General features: G+C 57.4%; 1 protein-coding gene and 1 long non-coding RNA gene across 2 annotated transcripts; both read right to left on the bottom strand.

The window, feature by feature from the left end:
• Positions 1-766: 766 nt before the first annotated feature.
• Positions 767-1,719, bottom strand: LOC103638786 (uncharacterized). Its single transcript, XM_008661597.3, has 4 exons — positions 1,708-1,719; positions 1,178-1,434; positions 1,011-1,083; positions 767-913 (listed from the first exon to the last, which is right to left on the bottom strand). Exons 1-4 carry the CDS (start codon positions 1,717-1,719, stop codon positions 791-793), a joined length of 465 nt encoding a protein of 154 aa, XP_008659819.3. The 3' UTR covers positions 767-790.
• Positions 1,720-16,530: 14,811 nt separating this feature from the next.
• LOC103640132 (uncharacterized) lies at positions 16,531-16,921 on the bottom strand. The gene is made up of 3 exons (XR_002265298.2): positions 16,788-16,921; positions 16,639-16,714; positions 16,531-16,550 (listed from the first exon to the last, which is right to left on the bottom strand). It is a non-coding gene; the product is annotated as an uncharacterized lncRNA (long non-coding RNA).
• Positions 16,922-17,986: the final 1,065 nt, after the last annotated feature.

Below are 17,986 nucleotides of genomic sequence, written 5' to 3'. Positions count from 1 at the left end.
TATACGTCTTGCTTGTATGACAAGCGTATGCGTATCGCGTGCTGGGTACCGTACATGCGTATATATGTGTACCACAAAAGGGGGAACCTGTTGTTCCTGTGGGCGCCCCTGTTTCGTTCGTTTCTTTCTTGCACATGTCTCTCACGCTCTCAGCAAAGTCAGATTACGAGGAAAGCGTTATATCAGTATTCACTACGTACATCGTTGCTGACATTGATCGCTGGCATATGCATTCCATCCAAGAAAACGAAGTACCATTTTTTGCATGTTACTTGTGTTGTACAGCTCATGGGATACATTACTTGCTAACATAGATTCATAGTTGTCGCATTAGCAAACAAATCAACCTCTATATCGCTCTTTTGTACATGATGCATGCTGGATTCACCTATTGCGGAGGCTCCCTTTGCAAGAGCTATAGCTAGCAGCCAAGAAATTCTGGAGTGGAGGATTCCTAGCACTACAAATGTGTGTGGTTCTAGAGCTGTGCGGACACACACCTAACTACCTAAGGTCTTGTTCAAATCATCTTGGAAATTATTTATCTGTGGCTAACAAGTGGCTAGCAATTAGCCGGTAAATAATTAGTTGACTAGTAGGGTGCCCGTGCGTTGCAACGGAACCGAATTATAACACGATAACTTACATGTCTCTATTGTATGTTATAGATATGTGTCCGTGCGTTGCGACGGAAGTAAAAGATTTGTATGAAACATTAATACGGAACGACAAACATCACTATAACATGCAAAATCCGTGTGGAAAACATTATCAATATCACACTAATCAGCTAATCCTTTTTAGCGATATCGATAAGTCTCTGTTGTATGTTTGCAGGGATGGCATATCGGCACGAATTATCCTCATAACTTAACAGATCAATCACAAAGCTCCTTCGAACAATCTTTGCATCCTACAGACAAAGACATAAGAGAATAAAACATATTATATTGTAAAAAGAGATAACTGGAATATATGTTTTGAACATAGAATGAACATACTACACTTACCCCAACAAATTTCATTCGTCTGTCATTCCCCCACATGGCCATAGCTTGTAGAACGAGGTAGCTGGTATTAAACCTATAATATATATAATGTTTAGGCAACTATGTTTTATACAATGATTATTATAGAAAAAATTTAAACTGCTGAGAAGGTGGTACGAAGAAAATACCCTCTTAAGTCAATTGGAACACCAGTCTGAATTGTATGTTCCCACTTAAAGATATCCTCCGCCCATCCAGAACGTTTTTTGTTGTAAGCAATCTTATATTTCTTTGAGGCCATGATAATCGCTTCCGCAAACCTCTTGTATGGTATGTGTTTACACCAATCTTGAGTCGGTGTAAAGTCGATAAAAGTCACATGCTTTTTAACATGATCTATTACGAAAAGGGCGTGACATCCATTGAATTTCCATGGCATAAGAACCTGCAAAATATCAGTCATTAGGATTGCAAAGAAGTGTCCTTTATAAATACATTCTAAATGAACACATACTTACATATCTACAACCCGTGATATAATAATTCATTGATGGCCAACAATCGAGTGTTTTGGCTAACTCTTTTGCTGTAGGATCCTGATGGTACTTTGGAAGTTTACCAAAACCAACCATTCTCTGGAGAGTATATATACATGTCCACATGAGGATTAGATGTAGATACTATATATTAATAGATTAATGATTGGAAACAAACTTACCCAGAAACGCATGTCCATATAATGCTTTCTATTATTTATGATTTCTCCTTTCGGCCTACATGACTCTTTATTGGCAAGCAGCCGAACAGCCATGTCAAAACATCTTAGAGTCATATCTTTATTTATCGTTAATATGTTTTGTAGGTCTTTAACAGATATTTCTATCTTAAAAGGATTGAAACTTCGCACCCATGTCATCCTGTAATGTAGCATGACGAAAGTCTATATCAAGAATCTAAGTAGTTGATATACATAAAATAGATAAATCAATGAGCACTTACTCTAGTGTCGTATCGTCTTCTATTGCCATGATATAATCACATAAAACATCTATTGAATCGGCTTTGGTCACTGGCATGTCCTTTGTGGAAAGACCAACCATTAAAAAGTCATTGGTGCACCCATCGTTAGATACTTTTACAGGAGTTCTTTTATCCCAATCATCAACAAACCACTTTTGCAAGTCTGCTTGAGTAATAGGGCCTTCCTCATCTTCATACACTACTTCGTTATCATCAAGCACGTGGACTAGCTTCCTCTTCTTAGAATCTGTTGGGTTTTCTAATATCTCAACATCCGATGGGCTTCCAGAGTCAACTTCTTTATCATTTTTGTATAACAGACACCCCTTCTCTTATTCAGTTCTGAAGATAGTTGTCGGGGACCATAATTAGGGGTACCCTCAAGACTCCTAATTCTCAGCTGGTAACCCCCATCAGCATAAAGCTGCTAAGGCCTGATGGGTGCGATTAAGTCAGGGATCAGTCCGTTCGAGCGACTCGATCACGCCTCGCCCGAGCCAAGCCTCGGACAAGGGCAGCCGACCCCGGAGGATTTCCGTCTCGCCCGAGGCCCCCCTTCCGACGGCGAACATATCTCCGGCTCGCCCGAGGCCCTGCCTTCGCTAAGAAGCAACCCTGACCAAATCGCTGCACCGACCGACCAAGTCGCAGGAGCATTTAATGCAAAGGTAGCCTGACACCTTTATCCTGACGCGCGCCCTCCGGCAGAGCCGAAGTGACCGCCGTCACTTCGCCGCTCCACTGACCGGCCTGACAGAAGGACAGCGCCGCCTGCGCCACTCCGACTGCAGTGTCACCTAACAGAGTGAGACAAACAGGCAGTCAGGCCCTGCCAAAGGCACCATAGGAAACTCCGCTCCGCCCGACCCAGGGCTCGGACTCGGGCTAAGCCCCGGAAGACGGCGAACTCCGCTCCGCCCGACCCAGGGCTCGGACTCGAGCTAAGCCCCGGAAGACGGCGAACTCCGCTCCGCCCGACCCAGGGCTCGGACTCGGGCTAAGCCCCGGAAGACGGCGAACTCCGCTCCGCCCGACCCAGGGCTCGGACTCGGGCTAAGTCCCGGAAGACGACGAACTCCGCTCCGCCCGACCCAGGGCTCGGACTCGGGCTAAGTCCCGGAAGACGGCGAACTCCGCTCCGCCCGACCCAGGGCTCGGACTCGGGCTCAGCCCCAGAAGACGACGAACTCCGCTCCGCCCGACCCAGGGCTCGGACTCGGGCTCAGCCCCAGAAGACGACGAACTCCGCTCCGCCCGACCCAGGGCTCAGACTCGGGCTCAGCCCCAGAAGACGACGAACTCCGCTCCGCCCGACCCCAGGGCTCAGACTCGGGCTAAGCCCCGGAAGACGGCGAACTCCGCCTCGCCCGACCCCAGGGCTCGGACTCCGCCCTGGCCTCCGCCGACGACCTCCGCCTCGCCCGACCCGGGGGCTCGGACTCGGCCTCGGCCACGGAAGACAGACTCGACCTCGGCTTCGGAGGAGCCTCCACATCGCCTAACCTAGGGCACAGGCTCGCCACGTCAACAGGAGGCGCCATCATCACCCTACCCCGAGCTGACTCGGGCCGCAGGGAACAAGACCGGTGTCCTATCTGGCTAGCTCTGCCAGATAGGCAATGATGGCGCCCCGCCTGCTCTGTGACGACGGCGGCTCTCAGCCCCCTTACGGAAGCAAGAGGACGTCAGCAAGGACCCAACCGCTCCGACAGCTGTCCCTCCGCCAGACTCCATCGCTCCTCCGACGGCCACGACATCACACCAGCTGGGTGCCAAAATCTCTCCGGCTGCCACATCGGCATGTACTTAGGGCGCTAGCACTCCCCCGCTAGACACGTAGCACTCTGCTACACCCCCCATTGTACACCTGGATCCTCTCCTTACGCCTATAAAAGGAAGGACCAGGGCCCTCTTAGAGAGGGTTGGCCGCGCGGGGACGAGAACGAGACAGGCGCTCTCTTGGGGCCGCTCGCTTCCCTCTCCCGCGTGGACGCTTGTAACCCCCTACTGCAAGCGCACCCGACCTGGGCGCGAGACGAACACGAAGGCCGCGGGATTCCCACCTCTCTCACGCCGGTCTCCGGCCGCCTCGCTTCTCCCCCCTTCGCGCTCGCCCTCGCGCTCGACCCATCTGGGCTGGGGCACGCGGCGACACTCACTCGTCGGCCCGAGGGACCCCCCGGTCTCGAAACGCCGACAGTTGGCGCGCCAGGTAGGGGCCTGCTGCGTGTTGACGAACAGCTTCCCGTCAAGCTCCAGATGGGCAGTCTCCAGGAACCTCTCCAACCCGGGACGGTGCTCCGCTTCGGGAGTCTTGAGTTCATGTCCCTCGACGGCAGCTACGACATGATACTCCTTCCACCGCCGCGCGACGACAACAATGGCGGCCAATAGCCCGCCCGCCAGCGGCGAAATCGACGACGTCTTCCCCGCGTGGCGGAAGAGCAATCTTCGAGCTCGTCCCGCCTTCTTCCCCGTCGGCGGAGGGGAAGGCAGGGCAACCAAGGCCGAGCAGGAGGCAGTGCCTCATCGGCTGTCGAGCGAGTCGACAGCGCCGGCACCCCAACGAGGGGTGCACCGGGTATCGACTTCGCGCCTGAGACGAAGACGAGCGCCGTCTCCCCGCGACACGCCAATCCCGAGCAAGTGGACGACGCCAGCGAGCTTGCGAAAAGCTTGCAGGACGTCGCCCTCGTACCTGAGACGACGGTGCAGTCAGTCCTCGATGTGACTTCATCGCCGCTCGTCGACCGAAAGGTACCGACCGATTCCCATCCTACGTCATTTGGATTCAGCCTCAACCCGCCTAGCGACCTCGCTTTGGCGGACGCTCTCGTAGAGGCGAGTCCAAGCCCTCTGGGGTTTCGCATGCGATCGCCTTGGGACCGGTTGACGGACGTCTCGACCTATGGGCCCTCTGGGTCCGAGGAAGACGACGACCCCAGCATCTGTTGGGATTTCTCTGGACTTGGCAACCCCAGTGCCATGCGGGACTTCATGACCGCATGTGACTTCTGCCTCTCCGACTGTTCCAACGGTAGCCACAGCCTCGACGACGAGGACTGCGGCCCAAGCCGCGAATGTTTCCACGTCGATCTAGGGGGTCCCTCCGAAGGCAATCATCTCGGCATGACGGAGGACGGTGATCTCCCTAGGCCGGTGCCTCGCGCTGACATCCCGCGGGAGCTAGATGTGGTCCCCGTTCCGGCGGGGGGTCACAACCCACAGCTCGAGCAAGTCCGCGGGGCGCAGGACAGGTTCGACGAGGGAGCAAGAGCGCTTGAGCCGATCCGCCGGGACGTCGGGCAGGCATGGGCGGGCCAACCCCCAGCCGGAGAAATACGTCACCTGCCCCAGGGTTTCCAGCACCGCGTCGCCGACGACGCCAGGGTCAGGCCGCCACCCGCATCTAGTGGCGTCGGCCAGAACCTGGCCGCAGCAGCGATGCTTCTCCGCGCGATGCCGGAGCCATCAACCACCGAGGGTCGGCGAATCCAGGGGGAGCTCAAGAATCTCCTGGAAGGCGCCGCGGTCCGACGGGCCGAGAGCTCTGCCTCCCGAAGGCAGGGATACCCCTCGGAACCTCAAGCCGCGACTTCCCGGTTCATGCGGGAAGCCTCGGTCTACACCGGGCGCACGCGCAACACCGCGCCTACGGCCCCGGGCCGCCTCGGCAACGAGCACCATCATCGCGACCGTCGGGCCCACCTCGACGAGAGGGTGCGCCGAGGCTACCACCCCAGGCGTGGGGGACGCTACGACAGCGGGGAGGATCGGAGTCCCTCGCCCGAACCACCCGGTCCGTAGGCCTTCAGCCGGGCCATCCGACAGGCACCATTCCCGACCCGGTTCCGACCCCCGACTACTATCACAAAGTACTTGGGGGAGACAAGACCGGAACTGTGGCTCGCGGACTACCGTCTGGCCTGCCAACTGGGTGGAACGGACGACGACAACCTCATTATCCGCAACCTCCCCCTGTTCCTCTCCGACACCGCTCGCGCCTGGTTGGAGCACCTGCCTCCGGGGCAGATCTCCAACTGGGATGACCTGGTCCAAGCCTTCGCCGGCAATTTCCAGGGCACGTACGTGCGCCCCGGGAATTCCTGGGACCTCCGAAGCTACCGACAACAGCCGGGAGAGTCTCTCCGGGACTACATTCGGCGGTTCTCGAAGCAGCGCACCGAGCTGCCCAACATCACCGACTCGGATGTCATCGGCGCGTTCCTTGCCGGCACCATCTGCCGCGACCTGGTGAGCAAGTTGGGTCGCAAGACCCCCACCAGGGCGAGCGAGCTGATAGACATCGCCACCAAGTTCGCCTCTGGCCAGGAGGCGGTCGAGGCTATCTTCCGAAAGGACAAGCAGCCCCAAGGCCGCCCATCGAAAGATGCTCCCGAGGCGTCTACTCAGCGCGGCGCCAAGAAGTAAGGCAAGAAGAAGTCGCAAGCGAAACGCGACGCCGCCGACGCGGACCTTGTTGCCGCCGCCGAGTACAAGAACCCTCGGAAGCCCCCCGGAGGTGCCAACCTCTTCGACAAGATGCTCAAGGAGCCGTGCCCCTATCATCAGGGGCCCGTCAAGCACACCCTTGAGGAGTGCGTCATGCTTCGGCGCCACTTCCACAGGGTCGGGCCACCCGCGGAGGGTGGCAGGGCCCACGATGACGACAAGAAGGAAGATCACCAAGCAGGAGAGTTCCCCGAGGTCCGCGATTGCTTCATGATCTACGGTGGGCATGCGGCGAATGCCTCGGCTCGGCAACGCAAGCAAGAGCGCCGGGAGGTCTGCTCGGTGAAGGTGGCGGCGCCAGTCTACCTAGACTGGTCCGACAAGCCCATCACCTTCGACCAAGCTGACCACCCCGACCACGTGCCGAGCCCGGGGAAATACCCGCTCGTCGTCGACCCCGTCAACGGCGACGTCAGGCTCACCAAGGTCCTTATGGACGGAGGCAGCAGCCTCAACATCATCTACGCCGAGACCCTCGGGCTCCTGCGCGTCGATCTGTCCTCCGTCCGAGCAGGCGCTGCGCCCTTCCACGGGATCATTCCCGGGAAGCGCGTCCAGCCCCTCGGACGACTCGACCTTCCCGTCTGCTTTGGAACGCCCTCCAACTTCCGAAGGGAGACCCTGACGTTCGAGGTGGTCGGGTTCCGAGGAACCTACCACGCGGTACTGGGAAGGCCATGCTACGCGAAGTTCATGGTCGTCCCCAACTACACCTACCTGAAGCTCAAGATGCCGGGCCCCAACGGGGTCATCACTGTCGGCCCCACGTACAAGCACGCATTCGAATGCGACGTGGAGTGCGTGGAGTACGCCGAGGCCCTCGTCGAGTCCGAGGCCCTCATCGCCGACCTGGAAAGCCTCTCCAAAGAGGTGCCAGACGTGAAGCGTCATGCCGGCAATTTCGAGCTAGTGGAGACGGTCAAGGCCGTCCCCCTCGACCCCAGCGGCGACGCCTCCAAGCAGATCCAGATCGGCTTCGGGCTCGACCCTAAATAGGAAGCAGTGCTCGTCGACTTTCTCCGCGCAAACGCCGACGTCTTCGCGTGGAGTCCCTCGGACATGCCCGGCATACCGAGGGATGTCGCCGAGCACTCGCTGGATATTCGGGCCGGAGCCCGACCCGTCAAGCAGCCTCTGCGCCGATTCGACGAGGAGAAGCGCAGAGTAATAGGCAAGGAGATCCACAAGCTAATGGCAGCAGGGTTCATCAAAGAGGTATTCCATCCCGAATGGCTTGCCAACCCTGTGCTTGTGAGAAAGAAAGGGGGGAAATGGCGGATGTGTGTAGACTACACTGGTCTCAACAAAGCATGTCCGAAGGTTCCCTACCCTCTGCCTCGCATCGATCAAATCGTGGATTCCACTGCTCGGTGTGAAACCCTGTCTTTCCTTGATGCCTACTCAGGGTATCATCAAATCAGGATGAAAGAGTCCGACCAGCTCGCGACTTCTTTCATCACGCCCTTCGGCATGTACTGTTATGTTACCATGTCGTTCGGCTTGAGGAATGCGGGCGCGACGTACCAGCGGTGCATGAACCATGTGTTCGGCGAACACATCGGTCGCACGGTCGAGGCCTACGTCGATTACATCGTAGTCAAGACGAGGAAAGCTTCCGACTTCCTTTCCGACCTTGAAGTGACATTCCGATGCCTCAAGGCGAAAGGCGTCAAGCTCAATCTCGAGAAGTGTGTCTTTGGGGTCCCCCGAGGCATGCTCTTGGGGTTCATCGTTTCCAAGCGGGGCATCGAAGCCAACCAGGAGAAGATCGCAGCCATCACCAGTATGGGGCCCATCAAGGACTTAAAAGGCGTACAGAGGGTCATGGGATGTCTCGCGGCTCTGAGCCGCTTCATCTCACGCCTCGGCGAAAGAGGTCTGCCTCTGTACCGCCTCTTAAGGAAGGCCGAGTGCTTCACTTAGACCCCTGAGGCCGAGGAAGCTCTTGGGAACCTGAAGGCGCTCCTCACAAAGGCGCCTATCTTGGTGCCTCTAGCTGCCGGAGAAGCCCTCTTGGTCTACGTCGCCGCGACCACTCAGGTGGTTAGCGCCGCGATTGTGGTCGAGAGGCAAGAAGAGGGGCATGCATTGCCCGTTCAGAGGCCAGTTTACTTCGTCAGCGAAGTACTGTCCGAAACCAAGATCCGCTACCCACAAGTTCAGAAGCTGCTGTAAGCGGTGATTCTGACACGGCGAAAGTTGCGACACTACTTCGAGTCTCATCCGGTAACTGTGGTGTCATCCTTCCCCCTGGGGGAGATCATCCAGTGCCGAGAGGCCTCGGGCAGGATCGCAAAGTGGGCGGTGGAAATCATGGGCGAGACAATCTCGTTCGCCCCTCAGAAGGCCATCAAGTCCTAGGTCTTGGCGGACTTCGTAGCCGAATGGGTCGACACCCAGCTACCGACGGCTTCGATCCAACCAGAGCTCTGGACCATGTTTTTCGACGGGTCGCTGATGAAGACGGGAGCCGGCGCGGGCCTACTCTTCATCTCGCCCCTTGGGAAGCACCTACGCTATGTGCTACGCCTCCATTTCCCGGCGTCCAACAATGTGGCCGAGTATGAGGCTCTGGTCAACGGGTTGCGGATCGCCATCGAGCTAGGGGTCCGGCGCCTTGACGCCCGTGGTGACTCGCAGCTCGTCATCGACCAAGTCATGAAGAACTCCCACTGCCGCGACCCGAAGATGGAGGCTTACTGCGATGAAGTTCGGCGCCTGGAAGACAAGTTCTACGGGCTCGAGCTTAACCACATCGCTCGGCGCTACAACGAGACTGCGGACGAGCTGGCTAAAATAGCCTCAGGGCAAACAACGGTTCCCCCGGACGTCTTCTCCCGGGATCTACATCAACCCTCCGTCAAGATCGACGACACGCCCGAGCCTGAGGCGCCCTCGGCCCAGTCCGAGGTACCCTCGGTCCAGCCCGAGGTACCCTCGGCACAGCCCGAGGCGCCCTCGGTTCAGCCCGAGGCACCCTCGGCCTCCGAGGGTGAGGCACTGCGCGTCGAAGAGGAGCAGAGCGGGGCCACACCTGATCGAAATTGGCAGACCCCGTACCTGCAATATCTCCGCCAAGGAGAGCTACCCCTCGACCGAGCCGGGGCTCGGCGGGTAGCGCGACGCGCCAAGTCGTTCGTCTTGCTGGGCGATGAGAAGGAGCTCTACCACCGCAGCCCCTCAGGCATCCTCCAGCGATGCATCTCCGTCGCCGAAGGTCAGGAACTCCTGCGAGAGATACACTCGGGGGCTTGCGGCCATCACGCAGCGCCTCGAGCCCTTGTCGGGAATGCTTTCCGGCAAGGCTTCTACTGGCCAACGGCGGTGGCTGACGCCACTAGAATTGTCCGCACCTGCGAAGGGTGTCAATTCTATGCGAAGCAGACCCACCTGCCCGCTCAGGCGCTGCAGACGATACCCATCACCTGGCCCTTTGCTGTGTGGGGTCTGGACCTCGTCGGCCCCTTGCAGAAGGCGCCCGGGGGCTACACGCACCTGCTGGTCGCCATCGACAAATTATCCAAGTGGATCGAGGTCCGACCTCTGAACAGCATCAGGTCCGAGCAGGCGGTGGCGTTCTTCACCAACATCATCCATCGCTTCGGGGTCCCGAACTCCATCATCACCGACAACGGCACCCAGTTCACCGACAGAAAATTCTTGGACTTCTGCGAGGATCACCACATCCGGGTGGACTGGGCCGCCGTGGCTCATCCCATGTCAAATGGGCAAGTAGAGCGTGCCAATGGCATGATTCTACAAGGGCTCAAGCCTCGGATTTACAACGACCTCAACAAGTTCGGCAAGCGATGGATGAAGGAACTCCCCTCGGTGGTCTGGAGCCTGAGGACAACGCCGAGCCAAGCCACGGGTTTCACGCCGTTCTTCCTAGTCTACGGGCCGAGGCCGTCTTGCCCACTGACCTGGAATACGGCTCCCCGAGGACGAGGGCCTACAGCGATCAAAGCAACCAAGCTAGCCGAGAAGACTCGCTGGACCAGCTAGAAGAGGCTCGGGACAAGGCCTTACTACACTCGGCGCGGTACCAGCAGTCCCTGCGAGGCTACCATGCCCGAGGGGTCCGGCCCCGAGACCTCCAGGTGGGCGACCTGGTGCTTCGGCTGCGACAAGATGCCCGAGGGAGGCACAAGCTCACGCCCCCCTGGGAGGGGCCATTCGTCATCGCCAAAGTTCTGAAGCCCGGAACGTACAAGCTGGCCAACAGTCAAGGCGAGGTCTACGGCAACGCTTGGAACATCCAACAGCTACGTCGCTTCTACCCTTAAGATGCTTTCAAGTTGTTCATATACCTTGCACCCACGCAAAGTTTAGTCATCAAGGAAGGGTCGGCCTCGCCTCGGCAAAGCCCGACCCTCCCTCGGGGGCTAAAAGGGGGGGAACCCCCTCTGCGTTGAAATTTTCCTCGAAAAAAAGATCTCTTCTGCCAGAATATCTTTCGTGCTTTTTGACTGCTTCGAAAAGTGGATGCTGAAAACGACGGAGTACACGTAAGCAGCCAAGGCTGACCGAGCCGAGGGACTCCTACGCCTCCGGGATACGGATACCTCACTCATCACCTTCTGCGATAAGTAACTCGCGTTCGGATAAAGTGATTCCGCGGACCGAACAAGTCTTCACGTTCGGAAGCTCTTCTGCCGAAGCGATCCTCCGAGCCTTCCCGACTGAGTCGGTGACAGAGCCTCATGGACGGGTGAAAGTGCGCGTAAGCGGCAAGGCCGACCGAGCCGAGGGACTCCCACGCCTCCGGGATACGGATACCTCACTCATCACCTTCCGCGAGAAGCAACTCTCGCTCGCACAAACAACCCTGTTACCGACAAAAAAGTCCAGATACTCGAAACAAGAGGAAAAGAGACGCAACTTTACAACACAGCGAGGGTGTGTATTCTGGCCTCGGCGGCCGCAGAAGGCACACGCTACAAGACACTCTGATCCTGCAGGCTCGGGTCTTGACGCTGGAAGGGGGCAGTAGCACCCTCGGCATCGACTACACCTTCAGCGACGTCCAACCTAGCCTCGGACGGCGACGCGGTCCGAGGATCTCCACTCTGGAGGACGACATCATCGCCACGCCCGGGCAATCGCTGCCAGGGACTTCTCCAGGAATCCGGCCCGAGCAGGCGGCTCGGCCGGTTACCCCTGGGGCCTCGGCCAACCATCTTCCAAGGGCGCCAGCCCGACCCGAGGCCTCGGCTGGTCAACTCCGGCGTCGGTCCCGCTAACGGACAACCCGGCTAGGCTCCGGCCAACCAGGTTTCATTTTTGAGCCAACTCCGCCTCTGTTCATACTGATATCGCTACCCCTGGCCTCGGCTCGTCGAAGAGCGGCCAAGGGGTCCCTATAACTAAGCTAGAGGAGCCTCAGACAACAAGGCCGACCGAGCCGAGGGACTCCTACGCCTCCGGGATACGGATACCTCACTCGTCACCTTGACACGGGGCGACTCATGCTTGGTGAAGCAGTTCAGATAATCAACAGGCGAGTCTTAGTGCTCGAAAATGAGGAAAAAACACGGCTCCGTGCCAAAATTACATACACGTTCGGGCCTCGACAGCCATAATGAACAAAAACACTGGCATTCAAAGTGCCATTACAAACGGAACTCTGGTTCCGTCCCCGCGGGTATGAGCAACCTCGAGCCTGCGGGGCGACGGACGTCGAGAGACCCGCCAGCGACCTCTGTGGCAGCAGCCATGATCCCGGGTGGACGCGGCCGCCGGAGGGCTTTCGTTTGCGTTCCCGCTAAAGGGACGCGAACCAGCTATTAAAGCCAAAGAGCGGGCCGCTCCCAAGCGCACCGGCAGGTCCTCGCTGCCGTCCTCGCCGCGAATGCAAGGGAGAAGGCGGAATGTTGCATCCTATCTGGGCAGCAACAGTTCGCCTTCCCCGGCATGGCTGGAGGACGTCTCCGCCGTAGGGCTGGAGGGCGATTGCCACCACCAGAAGCTGGAAGAAGAGGTGGCCCGCCGACCCGTGCAGGAGGTAGAGCCCCGGCTCGCCTCGTTCCTCGCCCCAGTGAGGATGACGAACACCCTCGACGCTGAGGGCGGGATCGAGATCACAGCCCGGCTTGCCTCTCCCCATCCAGGAGCTGGAGGTCACCGTCTTGGGTGACCACCAGCGGAGGGGTGCAACCGGGCTGTGAGATGAAAATCCTTGAAGCCGAACGATGGCTGAAAGGCACCAACTCCCACGGAGTTGCGTTCCTCCAACGATGAGGCGATGAGACGGCGGGTATCCCCCATCCGGGGGCTTGGAAGGTGGAAAGACACGATGCATAAGGAAGCGCGAAGACATGGTCGCCTTCTGAAGGGGGTCACCTTCCTTTTAAAGGCAGCTCTCCCTACTCGCGCCCCCAGCCGTCACGGGCTGAGTCTTCTCCAACACGCTCCAAGGCCCTCCCCTGCGGCGCGGGGGCTGGGTCCCGCATGTCATGCAAGCCGGCTCAGAGCAGAAGAAGCCAAACCGCCGCGCGCGGTGCACACGACCGCCCAGCGGTTACAAGTGACCCTCCACTTCTGCCCAGGCCAACGGGCGAAAGGGGGCGGGCAGCCATGCAGGCGGCATGCAACCGCGCCAAGTGGGCGTGCTCCTTCGACTCCCAACACGCCCAGCCTGGAGGCCCAGGCCCACGCGTCACGCAACCGGCGCGCCGACTGCTTCATGCATGCAACTGCACCGCCACTTGCGCCACCACCGTGCCTCCTCGATTGCGGAATCAATATCGCGACTCGAGGCGACCCAGCGCACGACCCAGCAGCGCCAGCCTGGCACGACGGTCAATGCGGCCAAAAGTGGGCCGGCAGTAATGATGGTGGCAGGCGGGCGGGAGCAGCGGTCACGTCGTCAGCCAAGCTCACGTCCCATCCGGGGGCAGCAAGAGAACCCCCTCTCACGGCGTGAAGACAACGCGCCCGTGATCCGTTCCTCGAACGGCTCGCGCACGCGCAACGGCCGCCCCGCCAACCACTCGCCCCGTCGCATTAACTCCGCGGCGGGACAGGCGACACCTCTAGCAGGAGAAGCGGGCGACGTTTCGCCTTCGCCGAAATAACCGCGCCAAAAAAGGTACGCCGCGTCGTTTGATTTCGTATCCTTTTCCTTTTTTCCTCTTTCTCTCTCTCTTGCAACAGGGACCGGGAAAGGGGGATACCCCGAAAAGGATCCTTCCCCGTGAAGGAACCAGGCTCCGAGCCTCCCTACTGATCAAAGGTTCGAAGGCTGGCCCCCCGAAGGGTTCGACAACCGCCTCAGATCGCGTGGGCCCTACACCCACTACTGGTCAGAGGTTCGAAGGCCGGCCCCCCGAAGGGTTCCAAAGCCGCCTCAGGCTACTCGGGCTCCGCGCCCATTACTGATCAGGGGTTCGAAGGCTGGCCCCCGAAGGATTCACAGCCGCCTCAGACGCCGAGCGAGGGATGACCATGGGTACGTTCGATACATAACCAAGGCTCGGGCTGCGCTCCCGAGGTACCCTAGGACATTTCCGAGACCAGCGGGAGCGATCTTGTAACGGAATCCCATCAGAGGGAGGCATCGAGCCCTCGGACCCCGTCGCCAGGGGACCGGGTCCAGCAGATCACCCGCAGGTACTTTTGGGCGTGCCTCTGGGCCCCTAGCCGACCCCTAACGAACGGGGCACGGACGTCCACTCGGATTACCCGCTTGCAGCTCACCGGAGACACCATGTTCGGCGCCCATCGAGGGCAACATGGCGCTTTCCCCCCCTCCTCCTTGCGGAAAGGCGACGCAGGGGCGTAAGTAAAAAAGCCGAGTCTGTCCCTGATCGCCCTCTCGCCCTGTGCAGAGGCTCGGGGGCTGCTCTCGCAAACCCGGCTCCGGCCGAACCGTTGACAGCGTCAACATACCAGCCCGAGAACTTGGGACCCGACCGTACACCCGGGTTACGGCCAGCTCGCATGAGGGAACAACCAGACCAGCCGAAGCATTATGCAAGGCATTAAGACCTCGAAGGAGTGAAACCACTCCTCCGAGGCCTCGGGGGCTACACCCACCGGAACAAAATGCAACCGAGAAAGGCTGGTCCCCTTGCAAAAAAGTGCGATGAAAGCCTCCAAGCGAGTGCTAACACTCCCTTCGAGGCTCGGGGGCTACTGTCGGGGACCATAATTAGGGGTACCCTCAAGACTCCTAATTCTCAGCTGGTAACCCCCATCAGCATAAAGCTGCTAAGGCCTGATGGGTGCGATTAAGTCAGGGATCAGTCCATTCGAGCGACTCGATCACGCCTCGCCCGAGCCTAGCCTCGGACAAGGGCAGCCGACCCCGGAGGATTTCCGTCTCGCCCGAGGCCCCCCTTCCGACGGCGAACATATCTCCGGCTCGCCCGAGGCCCTGCCTTCGCTAAGAAGCAACCCTGACCAAATCGCCGCACCGACCGACCAAGTCGCAGGAGCATTTAATGCAAAGGTAGCCTGGCACCTTTATCCTGACGCGCGCCCTCCGGCAGAGCCGAAGTGACCGCCGTCACTTCGCCGCTCCACTGACCGGCCTGACAGAAGGACAGCGCCGCCTGCGCCACTCCGACTGCAGTGTCACCTAACAGAGTGAGACTGACAGGCAGTCAGGCCCTGCCAAAGGCACCATAGGAAACTCCGCTCCGCCCGACCCAAGGCTCGGACTCGGGCTAAGCCCCGGAAGACGGCGAACTCCGCTCCGCCCGACCCAGGGCTCGGACTCGGGCTAAGCCCCGGAAGACGGCGAACTCCGCTCCGCCCGACCCAGGGCTCGGACTCGGGCTAAGCCCCGGAAGACGGCGAACTCCGCTCCGCCCGACCCAGGGCTCGGACTCGGGCTAAGTCCCGGAAGACGACGAACTCCGCTCCGCCCGACCCAGGGCTTGGACTCGGGCTAAGTCCCGGAAGACGGCGAACTCCGCTCCGCCCGACCCAGGGCTCGGACTCGGGCTCAGCCCCAGAAGACGACGAACTCCGCTCCGCCCGACCCAGGGCTCGGACTCGGGCTCAGCCCCAGAAGACGACGAACTCCGCTCCGCCCGACCCAGGGCTCGGACTCGGGCTCAGCCCCAGAAGACGATGAACTCCGCTCCGCCCGACCCCAGGGCTCAGACTCGGGCTAAGCCCCGGAAGACGGCGAACTCCGCCTCGCCCGACCCCAGGGCTCGGACTCCACCCTGGCCTCCACCGACGACCTCCGCCTCGCCCGACCCGGGGGCTCGGACTCGGCCTCGGCCACGGAAGACAGACTCGGCCTCGGCTTCGGAGGAGCCTCCACATCGCCTAACCTAGGGCACAGGCTCGCCACGTCAACAGGAGGCGCCATCATCACCCTACCCCGAGCTGACTCGGGCCGCTGGGAACAAGACCGGTGTCCTATCTGGCTAGCTCCGCCAGATAGGCAATGATGGCACCCCGCCTGCTCTGTGACGACGGCGGCTCTCAGCCCCCTTACAGAAGCAAGAGGACGTCAGCAAGGACCCAACCGCTCCGATAGCTGTCCCTCCGCCAGACTCCATCGCTCCTCCGACGGCCACGACATCACACCAGCTGGGTGCCAAAATCTCTCCGGCTGCCACATCGACATGTACTTAGGGCGCTAGCACTCCCCCGCTAGACACGTAGCACTCTGCTACACCCCCCATTGTACACCTGGATCCTCTCCTTACGCCTATAAAAGGAAGGACCAGGGCCCTCTTAGAGAGGGTTGGCCGCGCGGGGACGAGGACGAGACAGGCGCTCTCTTGGGGCCGCTCGCTTCCCTCTCCCGCGTGGACGCTTGTAACCCCCTACTGCAAGCGCACCCGACCTGGGCGCGGGACGAACACAAAGGCCGCGGGATTCCCACCTCTCTCACGCCGGTCTCCGGCCGCCTCACTTCTCCCCCCTTCGCACTCGCCCTCTCGCTCGACCCATCTGGGCTGGGGCACGCGGCGACACTCACTCGTCGGCCCGAGGGACCCCCCGGTCTCGAAACGCCGACAATAGTAATATAGCAGCCATTTTCTTTCTAAAGTGTGACATGTCATCCTACAAATATGAAATAATTATTATATTAGCATTATATATGTAACACTGACTGTAGATGTGCATATATGTCGTAGTAGTAATAATATACCTGGGTAAAACTGTCAGACAGTTCATCCCCTGTCCAGTATTCGATATAGTTCAAAAGAAAGAGGCCACATGAAGAGCTACATATACATTAATATCAACATAAAGATTAGTATGAATGAAAAAATAGGTAAAGAAGATTTTAGGACGTACCTATCTGTCTGCTTTGCATATCCCATGTCTATTTCTCTGAGCGGCCAAGAAGCAACTTGGAGGTTTGGCCACCTGTGGTCTTTTAACTCCTTACGTTGAGATATCATATCAATTTGTCTTTGGAGTCCTTTAATCTTTATATATTGTAAAACAAAATTAGAGATTGGGATAAGTTAATAGTGAATTCATAATTGTTTAGTTTGTGCATACTCACAGAGTCAGTGAGGTCTTTACGATCTTGTGAAGTACCAAGTGAATCGAGCACTTGTATCTCCATATTTCTTGCATGGATCACGACAAGATACCAGTGCGTCTCTCGGATGTTTATCGGAATAAACACCTACAAAATAGTTATAAATACTTGCATAAGAATAAAATACATGTAAACACTAACTGTTTTGTTTAGATTTAAACTCATATGTACCATGTCATGGTCTAGGTAAAGTAACACCCTTCGTTCAGCGCTACATATTTGTGTCATGTCTTCAATTGGATATAGCTCCTCTGTTTTAATGTCAACATCGCCATCTCGCTTCAAGAAATTAAACTGGAAAGCATTTTCTATGTGAACGCGACCTCCAGATCGGCACTTTAGATGCTTTTGAGCTTTTATCAAATTTATATAACAGTCTATAACCTGTAAGTGTGTAAGTTGTGGTTAAAAATACCAAGATGAGTAAAAAATCTATACATAACAAGGTCGCCAAATTTAAAAACTAAGCATGGATTACCTCGTCACCTAGATATGCATTCGGCTGAAATAAACATTCCATCGACTTTCTTTCAACAAAGGCATCATCAATAAGCACGACTTCCACCCTTGGTTCACAAGGGATTTCCTTAATAAAATCGAAGAGTGCAAGGTCGCCCTGCGTGCAAATATAGTCTAGAGCAAACAATCGTGAGATACAACTAAAATTAGTTATTACAATAAAATACAAATTGATCCATACAGAACTACGAAAATTATAATACCTTCCGGAACTATTGCGGTTGCCACCGATTTTTTGGCTTGTTATGACACAAGCCTACAGATAGAAATTCCATTCTCGCGGGACAAAAACCTACATTTTATAAGGTAAGGTAGGCCAGTGTCCATGCTTTGCCATGTTAGTGGAAAAAATAAATGACGATTTAGGATAGTAAGCCAACATGCATAGCAAATTGTTAGATGCATAATAAACTAATAAATATAAATC

This window comes from Zea mays, chromosome 9 (genome assembly GCF_902167145.1).
Source record: "Zea mays cultivar B73 chromosome 9, Zm-B73-REFERENCE-NAM-5.0, whole genome shotgun sequence".
In the NCBI taxonomy this organism is placed as follows: Eukaryota; Viridiplantae; Streptophyta; class Magnoliopsida; order Poales; family Poaceae; genus Zea; species Zea mays.
The sequence above is the reverse complement of the archived record's forward strand: the minus strand, read 5'-3'. Positions and strand labels throughout refer to the sequence as shown.